Here is an 11,149-nt window from a genome sequence, read left to right as displayed (position 1 = left end):
CTTCTTTGAACCTAAGAAAGCCTGTTTGTGCTGGTTTCTTTGCCTTATAATTGAAAAGCGGTGAAGAAGGATTCACCAAGTGGAGCTAAAAACATGGCGTGTTTAAAATTAAACCACGTTACAGTAAGGCTGAAAGGGAACCCTAGACCTCTTTCTCATCGGGTTGTAACAAGGCTAATAATTTATATGATTGACAATGGTGTGATTGCCACATCTCTGTCATTAAAATTTTCAAAAGCATTTGAAATCTCGTTCTGCAAGAAAGTTTGTGTAAACTTATAACACTTGTAGAGTATTAAAAGGTCTGCCAGTTACTGCAACTTTGATCACAATATCAAACAAATGTGACTAGTCCATAGTTGCCTGTCAGTGCTATCTTATATAAAGCATTATATCATCATGCCCACTGAGAATGCACACAGTTTATGACCCTTCAGGTGAATGAAGCACATCAGATAGAAGTAATATTCCATATCTTAAACTTTTTGGCTGGAAAAGATTACTGTGCACAAATTTACAAAAACAATAAGAAACAATACTTCTACAAAATGTAAAGGTATTTAAAATGGAAAGTTTGCATTCAGTCTTCTTGTTTGTGGTATGTTTCAGAGTTAGATGTGGACTATGGAAAAAAGATCAGCGTTCCCAAAGATATAATGTTGGAAGAGCTTTCCCTCCTTTCCAACAGAGGGGCCAGATTATTTAAAAAGCGGCAAAGGAGATCTGAGAAATACACATTTGAGGGATTCCAGAACTCTCTCAACTCACAAATAAATGTACGTATTCACACAAAATCTCTAGCGGTTCCATAGACAATATTAGATGAACTGCAATCAAATTTGTTGATTTAAAAAAAAAAATCTAGTTCAGTAGCTCTGTTGGTGTTTTTTGCATTATATATTGAATTCTGGTGAATTCATAATTCAAGTGTATTTAAAAAAGAACCATGATGCTTTATTACTAATACTGCTGGTACATTTTTTATACCGTTTACTCTGGCATTTCAAAATTGGACCCAATTCAGCCCCATTTGACAAATTTGCTCATACAAATTATATGTGCTGAATTAGTGTTGGGTTTAAATGCATCCACCTCAGAAATAGGTATAAACTGAATATACACTGGGTCACAATGGAAACATATTACATAGAAACTGACAGGCTGCGTAAACTTTGGTTGTCATTAAGACTATTGGTTTAATCAATGCTGAAGAGTGCGTTGATAGGTGTGTAATTCTGTAGTGAGGCTGTTGGCAAGATAAATAAATCATCTAATCTGAAATCCATTTTTCATTCCTCTTGAAAAACTCCAAAAGAGATTTTTTTTATTCATTCATGGGAGGTGAGCATTGCTGGTAAGGCCAGCATTTATTGTCCATCCATAATTGCTGTTGAGGAGGTGGTGGTGAGCCGCCTTCTTAAACCACTGAAATCCATGTGGTGTAGGTACACCACGTTGACATTAGGGAGGGAGTAACAGATTTTTGACCCTGTGACAGTGAAGGAATGGTGATATAGTTCCAAGTTAGGAAGGTGTCTGACTTGGAGGAGAACTTGCAGGTGTGGTGTTCTCATACTGCCCATGTCCTTCTAGGTGGTAGAGGTCACGGGTTTGGAAGGTGCTGTGAAAGGAGGCTTGGTGAGTTGCTGCAGTGAATTTTGTAGATGGTACACCCTGTAGCCACAGTGCACTGGTGGTGGAGGGAGGGAACGTTTAAGGTGCTAGGTGGGGTGCTGATAAAGCAGCAAAAACATCTAATATTTTCTAATGATTACAGGTTAGCCCTGATTTTTAGCAATTTCTTTGAAAAGTGGTAATGAACATTGACAAGAAACATTTCTTTCTCCAATTCCAGGTTTCTAAAATGATCTGGGAGGAATTAATTTACCAAGATTTGGCCAAAATTAACTTAAGCAAAAGTGATTATTTCCATAATTACTCAACTAAACTATTGCAATGCATTTTATGTTTTGATCGGATCATCTTTATTATATAAACATCACTTATTTTGATTACATTGGAAATCAATTGGTGCCTGAGAAAATGTTCTCAATAAAAGATTAGCCACACTCAGTACACTATAGCAAATGTACCATAGTTTGGCTGAATCTTTTCCAGAGCTACATACCATCCATAACACATTGCGATGATGGAATGGAGAATTGCAAAAGCGTGGGAAATGGACTGCAAAGTGGGCAACAAAACATACCTAAAACACCTCCAAATACTCCTGATCCAAGGACTCCACCAAATCCAGATTCTATTGCTCCAGGTAAGAGACATTACAGTTTAGACTACACTACATATACTGTAGTTTTGGGCTGTGGCTCAGTTACGGCATTTTAAATGTATAAGATAGGTCTGAGAGCCGGGGAAAGTCATACCTATTCATCCCCAGCCATCCAACATAATACAAGGTTCAATCATTTGTCTTCTTAGACATGCCGTTACACTTACAAGCTACTTGACAAAAACACAGATGAAAAGGAAAATATAACTTTGAAAATCTGTTTTTCAAAATCCTCATCTACTACCAAAGCAATGGCTGGAATTTTACACTCCCCTCCCCCACAGGAGCAGGCTAGTGGCTGGGATGGCTGCTGTGGGGGTTGGATTTGGGGGTTGGTGGTCGGAGGTCAATGTCTTTTTCAGCATTTTACATATTGCTGGGTAGTGTCAGCGATACTATTTAAATTATATTATATTGATCTACATTTTCTGATATTAATGGTTTCAGACAATCCGTTGAGAACCTATTTTCACAGCAGTGTTTCCATATTATTAAAATATTTTTCCAATATATCACTTTTTTCCTCTGTATTTTCTTCTATTTTATTCAGATTTCCCTTTATACATGTGAGTGGCAACACACCAAGTATAGAAATAACAAAACCTACCAAGGTTTTCTTTGTGCTTTCACTCGTGTACATGTACGTTTTCCTTAATACAAGATTACATTTGATATTTAAGTCTTACTTTCACATACCTGCTCTCCTCATTCCCAATGCATCTTACTACTATTTTTCTTTTCTGATTTTTTCTTTTGCTGTTCCTGTATGTCCAGTTTTCTTTTTTTATCTGGTTCTCTTTCTTGCTGCGATCATTAATTCTTTTCTTCATTTTCTTCTGCTGTTTTTATCTTTCACAAAGCCATAAACTGTTGCCAATAAGGATTTTAAAGGATTGATTCACTTCCCACCCACTACACCAACTGCTCTTACTGTAGTACTAACTTCTTCCACTTTGTTCTGGAATGCTTTGCCTTTTTCCATTCTTTTAACTGGGGACCTGGTAAAACAGGATTTCTCAGAGATAGAAGAACTGGAGACAAAAATTATTTCCTATATTTTAACCTCTGAATATCACAAAGTGGTGAAAGGAATCATTCTTGATTTCGCTGAAACAGTTAATACCAACAATAAGGTAAGTGAATGTAAGAGTTAAAGGGGGATATGAAAGAGGCATGAGTTGACTCAGCCTCATGACTTTCCCCTTCTTCCATTGGGGAAGGAGCTGGGTTCCACTTGTTCTCAGCAACTGATAACCCAGCAAAAGTTGGGACTTGCATTTGAGGAACAGCTAAAGCAAATACCATCTTACTATTCTTCACTGGATAGCCATTCATGACATGATTTATAAATATTATTCATGCATTTTAACATTGCCCTTCTACGTAGGATATACTGGACCACTGAAGGAAATTCCACCTGAAAAATTTAATGCAACAGCTGTACCAAAATCATATCAAACACCATGGGAGGAAGCCATTGCAGATGATCCAGAACTTCTTTCAATTTTACATCCCAGAATGCCAGAACTCACACCTAAAGTAGAACTGGCTGAATACAAGACTTTTAACAGGTAAATAACATTGATTACCATATCCAAAGGATGTAACTGGTAAGTTTGCTATCTTTTAAGGGCTATTGTTTCATAAATGTAAAGTCATATTTCGCTATCAGCTGGTTCTTGGATTAAACTGAATTGCTGTCACTCTCACCATAACTGGTAATCATTACTATCCACTATAATCAGCTGAGTGAAGAATGACAAGAGTTTACAGAATGAATGTGATTCACTGTTGAAGTCACAAAGCTTTGGGCCTCGTGTTTCCTCTGGGAAAGCACCATCACAAATAAAACGGACACTGCTATCAGCAATGTTTTAGTCCATCATAGGTCTCCATCATCTTCCTCCCCATCCATTGATTCTGATGTCAGCTGCCCACATCGGGTCTGTCCTGTCACATGGAAATGATGATGGGAAATGAAGCTTAAGGCCCTGTACAAATTCCTTCACTTACCATTGTTGGCAAAAAAGAACTGACATATGGAGGCAGTGGAAGGCAGGGTGTGGGGGTGCGGGAGGTGGCGGATTGAGAGTTGGAGGGGAGCTGTGGTGGTTTCAGAAAGGAGGACTGTATAATTGGCAAACAATGACCATTTACCCATGCCTCAGACCATCTATAGATGTAAAACATAAAACATTCTAAGCATACTAATTTAAGGCTAGTGGTATTTAGGGGGCTTCTATCCTTTTTGAAGTGCTGCAACAATTGCCCTCATCCAACATCATAGATATTTCCTCTCTGGCGGTGACAGGTTCTCTCTGCAGTGCAGAAATATTGTTGGGGCCTAACCCTGAAAATGTACTTCACCCTGGCCCAGGAAAATATTATTTTGATTTCCAATTTTTACCTCCTGATCTTTTCCAGGTTTTTGTTGCCAAAACTAAAATTTAAAAACACCCAAAAAATTAACACACTTTAAAATACATTTATATTGCCAAGTTAAAAGATCTTTACATGTCTCCAACCTGAAGGGATGTGCATTATAGTGATCCAGGCTGACGCAGCCATTAATTTTCTCTATCTCCAGAAATGTTTTTAATTTTGGCTCAGACTGGGGGCAAAGGCAACAGTGTATTCACAGCATCTGCCCAAAGCCACCGTCTGGAGACCTGGGCTATATTTAGGTTCATGCCTCATTTGAATTTAACCGGTAAGCATTGACACCTATTCCTGCTCCTGCTCCTTTGGGTCCCTCAGAAATTCCCTCCTCTAAAAAATACCCAGGCTGTTTTTAGATTAGTCTCCAACTGTCCCTTTAAGGAACACTGGTTTAGTCAGTCCACACCTGATACAAACATACACAGTGCACACTTCATCCATTTGTACATAAAAATGGCAATAGAATCAAACGAACGAACTTATTAGCGAGAGACAGCATGGTTTTGTGAAGGGGACGTCGTGTCTTACTAATTTGATTGAGTTTTTTGAGAAAGTGATGAAGTTGATTGATGAGGAAAGGGCGGTGGATGTTGTCTATATGGACTTTAGTAAAGCCTTTGACAAGGTCCCGCATGGCAGACTGGTGCAAAAGGTGAAGTCACATGGGATCAGAGGTGAGCTGGCAAGATGGATACAGATCTGGCTCAGTCACAGAAGACAGAGGGTAACAGTGGATGGGTGTTTTTCTGAATGGAGGGATGTGACTAGTGGTGTTGCGCAGGGATCAGTGCTGGGACCTTTGTTTGTAGTATATATAAATAATTTGGGGGAAAATGTAGCTGGTCTGATTAGTAAGTTTGCGGACGACACAAAGGTTGGTGGAGTTGCGGATACTGATGAGGATTGTCAGAGGATACAGCAGGATATAGATCGGTTGGAGACTTGGGCAGAGAAATGGCAGATGGAGTTTAATCCGGACAAATGTGAGGTAATGCATTTTGGAAGGTCTAATGCAGGTGGGAGGTATACAGTAAATGGCAGAACCCTTAGGAGTATTGACAGGCAGAGAGATCTGGGCGTACAGGTCCACAGGTCACTGAAAGTGGCAACGCAGGTGGATAAGGTAGTCAAGAAGGCATACGGCATGCTTGCCTTCATTGCTCGGGGCATAGAGTATAAAAATTGGCAAGTCATGTTGCAGCTGTACAGAACCTTAGTTAGGCCACATTAGAATATTGCGTGCAGTTCTGGTCGCCACACTACCAGAAGGACGTGGAGGCTTTGGAGAGGGTACAGAGGAGGTTTACCAGGATGTTGCCTGGTCTGGAGGGCATTAGCTATGAGGAGAGGTTGGAAAAACTCGGATTGTTTTCACTGGAACGACAGAGGTGGAGGGGCGACATGATAGAGGTTTACAAAGTTATGAGCGGCATGGACAGAGTGGATAGTCAGAAGCTTTTTCCCAGGGTGGAAGAGTCAGTTACTAGGGGACATAGGTTTAAGGTGCGAGGGGCAAAGTTTAGAGGGGATGTGCGAGGCAAGTTTTTTTACACAGAGGGTGGTGAGTGCCTGGAACATGCTGCCAGGGGAGGTGGTGGAAGCAGATACGATAGCGACGTTTAAGAGACATCTTGACAAATATATGAATAGGAAAGGAATAGAGGGATATGGGCCCCGGAAGTGCAGAAGGTGTTAGTTTCGGCAGGCATCAAGTTCGGCGCAAGCTTGGAGGGCCAAATGGCCTGTTCCTGTGCTGTACTGTTCTTTGTTCTTTGTTCTGATCCTACAACTGGCACAGGACTGCAATTTGCAAATTTAAACAGCCTGCTGCCTGTTTTGAATTGGAGTTCTGAGTACCTATTTAAAGGCCTGTTTGAAAATTGATTCAGGTGTTAAAGGGGTGCCCAAGGTGCCCATCTGGCTTTTCTCTGCTGGTTACCATTTTTCATAAGAACATAAGAAACAGGAGCAGGAGTAGACCACCTCGCCCCGTCGAGCCTGCCCCGCCACTCAATAAGATCATGGCTGATTTTAGGCTTCAACTCCACTGTTCTGTCCACTTCCCACATCCCTTGATTCCCTAAAAGAGCAAAACTTTGTCTATCCCAAACTTAAATATTTTCAACAATGGACCATCCACTACCTTCTGTGGTAGAGAATTCCAAAGATTCACAACTCTCTCAGTGAATAAATTTCTCCTCATCCCAGTCTTAAATGATCGTCCCCCTATCCTGAGACTGTGCCCCCATGTTTTAGATTCTCCAGCCAGGGGAAACAACCTCTCAGTGTCTACCCTGTCAAGCCCCTTCAGAATCTTGTAAGTTTCAATGAGATCACCTCTCATTCGTCTAAACTCCAGATTTTATAGGCCCAATTTACTCAGCCTCTCACCACAGGACAACCCTCTCATCCCAGGGATCAATCTAGTAAACTTTCACTGTACTGCCTCCAATGTAAGTATATCCTTCCTTAAATATGGAAACCAAAACTGCACAGGTGTGGTCTCACCAAAGCCCTGTACAATTGTAGCAAGACTTCCTTATTCTTGGACTCCAATCCCCTTGCAATAAAGGCCAACATGCCTTCCTAATTTTTTGCTGTACCTGCATGCTAACTTTCTGTGTTCCTTGTACGAGCACACCCAAGTCTCTCCGAACATCAACATTTACAAGTTTCATGCATTGTAAAAAAATTCTGCTCTTCGATTCTTATGATCAAAGTGAATAACCTCGCACTTCCCCACATTATACTCCATCTGCCAGCTTGTTGCCCACTCACTTAACCTGTCTATATCTCTTTGCAGCCTGTATGACTTCCTCACAACTTACATTTCTTTTGTATTGTCCTTTGTATAGTCAGCAAATTTAGATACATTATTCTCTGTCACTTCATCTAAGTTATTAATATTGATTGTAAATAGCTAAGGCCCCAGCACTGACACTTATGGCATTCCACTAGTTACAGCTGTTGTGAATTGTTGTAGCATAGTTTGAGTATTGTCTACAAAAGGCTCAGAGTCATTTTAGGGCTAAAGAATAACTCATTTATTACATACAAATATAACTATTTACACTCTCCACAAGCCTGTCTAGCTAGCACACCTTATTTTGCTTCTAGCTTCTTCCAAGCCCAATACCCAAATGACTATTGCATCATCATCACTACAGTGGGAAGGGTTTACTTTCACTTTCTCAAACATTAACCCTTTCAGGGCCTTGTCCTGCATCTCCCCCCAAGCCTATGTCCCTATCTATTTTTAATATAAATACATTCATTCATTTTGACTATACATACTACTCCAACTCCCCCCAAGTCTCTGTCCCTCACAAATTCAACTTATCAGGCCTCACAATGCTCCTTGATCGTGTTCTTATTGGGTTCGGAAGATCAGTAGTCTTGCTTGAAAGTCTTTTTGGATGACTTGGATGGCCTTGACCAAGGTTTGTAGTATCATTTCAACTCTGGGTTTCTTGATCATCATCTGGTTCATCCAGATAAATGATTGATTGTTGCTTCTGTGGAATAGGGATAATGTTTCTCCTATTTTGTTGTATAGTACTCTGCTGTTTGTACTAGATACGATCTCTGATAATTTTCATCTTTTTGGATGATCATCTTCCCATCTTGATCTTGTATCCATGCCTTCTTGCCTTCCTTTAGCAGAAGTAAGTTTCTGGCATGAAATCCTTTCTTGTAATTGTGAGCTTGTTGGTTCCTGTAGTACTTCTCTCTATCTTGGACCTTTTGGTAGTCCCAGAAGTCGTTTTTTAGGCAAAATGGGAAGTTGGGTTTTTATCTTCCTCCCCATCAACAGCTCAGAAGGTGATAGCCCACACTGAAGTGATTTATGACTTTAATCCCTTGTAGGGACTAAACCAAATCAGGAGCACATCCCCACGAATCTCCCTTAATCAAGATCAAACCAGACAAATTCTCAGACACTTATTTGGGTCCAAAGAATTGCACCAACTTTCCCTCAAAGAAAGAAAACCAGCAGAGAATTTTACCATCTTTTGGATAGTCAACTTTTAATATTTTTATGGCTAAGTCATAAATATCCCAGATATTATAAGGGTCTGCGAAACTCTCTTCAATACGTATCTCTCCACTTAAAGAGACACAGAGAAGGGGTTCTTGTAGTTGTATACAGAATACTGCATGAGGCGATTTATTAACTTTTATATATTTATTAAAGAATTTCACATGCAATAAACTTCTTAAGTGGATAAGTATATCACAATATCAAATATTACTGAGCAATGTAACACATATTCTTATTTCTAACATAGAATCCAAACGTTTAACCTTGCTAATGTTACAGCAAAATTATCTTACAATATCCATCAAAATTTAAAGTAAATGTGTACCTTAAATGCCCCATAGTTGAGAAGCATTGTTGAGGATACAACACTTCTAAGTGTCTGCTGCAGAACCTTGTATTTTCATACTATTTCTAAGGTGTCAGATGACTTTTGCATTAGATGTGACCTTTCTGTGTTCCCTTTTAAAATCTATATCTTTAATTTAATGTTTTACTGAAATTTGCAGTTTGTGAGCTTTTATCTGGTCAAAATGTTCGTAATTGTGTTTACGGATCTCTCTTGTTCCTGTGAGTACATTCCATTTATTGTTAATTACCCTTTCCATGGTACCCACAGCAACCTCCGGAGCCAACCTGTCTGAACAACAACCCCATAAACCAATTAAGTTTTATTGCTACCTCTTACTGAGGTCACACAGGATATTTCAATGTGTGTGTTTTTATCTTCCAAGCCCTTGGTAACAGCAATTCTATTCTAACAGATACCCCTGGTAACAGAGATTCTAACAGAGACCTTGAAATGTTTAACTCTACCATCTTAAAGGGGAACTTCAGTGAGATCTGAAAACTAACCATTTATTCAATCTTTAACTCTAAAGGCATAATACACTAACTATTTCCAAATTCTACTTAATCAAGAAATGCTAGAAATACTCAGCAGGTCTGGCAGCATCAGTGGAGAGAGAAGCAGAGTTAACGTTTCGGGTCAGTGACCCTTCTTCGGAACTTCTGCTTCTCTCTCCACAGATGCTGCCAGATTTGCTGAATATTTCCAGCATTTCTTGTTTTGATTTCAGATTTCCAGCATCTGCAGTATTTTGCTTTTATTCTACTTAATCAAGCCTATTATACCTATATTCCTTCACAACACAACAATGGAATAGATCGATAGTTAATTAATGCAGTTGGAAGATCTTCGTTCTTCTTCAACAACACCTTTATGGTTCTTATTCCTCTTTCGGCCTCACCATTTGACTGAGGATATTGTGGTGAACTAGTGAGATGTTTAAATCCCCATTTTCTTGCAAATTATGTGAAGTATTCATTTGCGAACTGTGGTCCATTGTCTGAAACGACTTTGTCAGGGATAGAATGCGCCGTAAAGGTCTCCTGTAAATTTCAGAGAACAGATTCTGTTGTTTTTGAATACAACCTTTTCATTTCAATCCATTGTGAGAAATAATCAAACATTATTATATAGGATTTTCCATTGTGCATAAATAAATCTATCGCTAGCCGTTCCCAGGGTTTGGTTGGAAAATTTGTTGTAATCAGAGGTTCTCTCTGCTCTGGTCTATGTATTGCACATACTTGGCAGTTCAGGACCATGTTTTCTATGTCTTTAGAATTTCCTGATGACCACACTGATGACTGAGCCCATGCTCTACACTTCATTATGCCCATGAGGCCCTAATGTAGATGTTCCAAGATATCAGATCTGAGTGAGTGCAGAATGACTCATCTGTCATTATACACCAGCAAATTGTCGATGGTGAAGTGTTTTCTGAATTCGTAGAAAGTTTTCATGATCTTACCACTAGGACAGTCTTGGGGCCAACCGATGTGCAGTATTTACGTATTTGAGACCATTCTTCATCCTGCTTTTGAGCATGATGAATTTTTTGCAGTTTATGTATACTTACAGGCCACTTTTGTGCAGTATATTGTGAATATGACTTTATCTCATCCACAAAGTTCATGTCCTGTTGAGTCGGATGGTCTACTGTTGCTCTTGATAGCGCATCAGCGGAAGTTTGCATCTTTCCCTGAACATATATGGTCTGCTTGAAGGCAACTGTTAGATTTTGGATGTTTGACTTCATCCACCCTTTCAAGCAGATATAGGTCTAAGCATGCTTTTCTGCTTAATAGGGAAAAGTCTTGGCTTTTCAAAATGTACAGGGCAGGGTTGTCCAACCTTTTCACGTGGGGGCCAGATTACAATTTTTCGCTTACAAAAGGGCCGATGAGACAATTTCAGAAAGATAAAGGCATTAAAAATGTATCTTACTATTCATCAAAACAACAACAAATATGCATTTTTGTGAAGAAGCTTAAATTAGAAAATTAATTCATTGACTTACTTTCTTATCACTATG

At 39.4% G+C, this 11,149-nt stretch overlaps 1 protein-coding gene across 1 annotated transcript in view; it reads left to right on the top strand.

Moving 5' to 3' along the window:
• The first annotated feature begins 623 nt into the window (after nt 1–623).
• Nucleotides 624–11,149, top strand: part of myoz2b (myozenin 2b) — a 52,317-nt gene continuing 41,791 nt past the window's right edge. The window contains exons 1-3 of the mRNA XM_068017465.1: nt 624–776; nt 2,161–2,272; nt 3,678–3,861. Coding sequence (XP_067873566.1) covers nt 657–776; nt 2,161–2,272; nt 3,678–3,861 — 416 coding nt within the window. The 5' untranslated portion in view covers nt 624–656. The remainder of the gene's footprint in view (nt 777–2,160; nt 2,273–3,677; nt 3,862–11,149) is intronic.

This window comes from Heterodontus francisci, chromosome 1, assembly GCF_036365525.1.
Source record: "Heterodontus francisci isolate sHetFra1 chromosome 1, sHetFra1.hap1, whole genome shotgun sequence".
NCBI classification, from domain to species: Eukaryota; Metazoa; Chordata; class Chondrichthyes; order Heterodontiformes; family Heterodontidae; genus Heterodontus; species Heterodontus francisci.
Note: the sequence above shows the minus strand (reverse complement) of the source record. Positions and strands in the feature narration are given on the sequence as shown.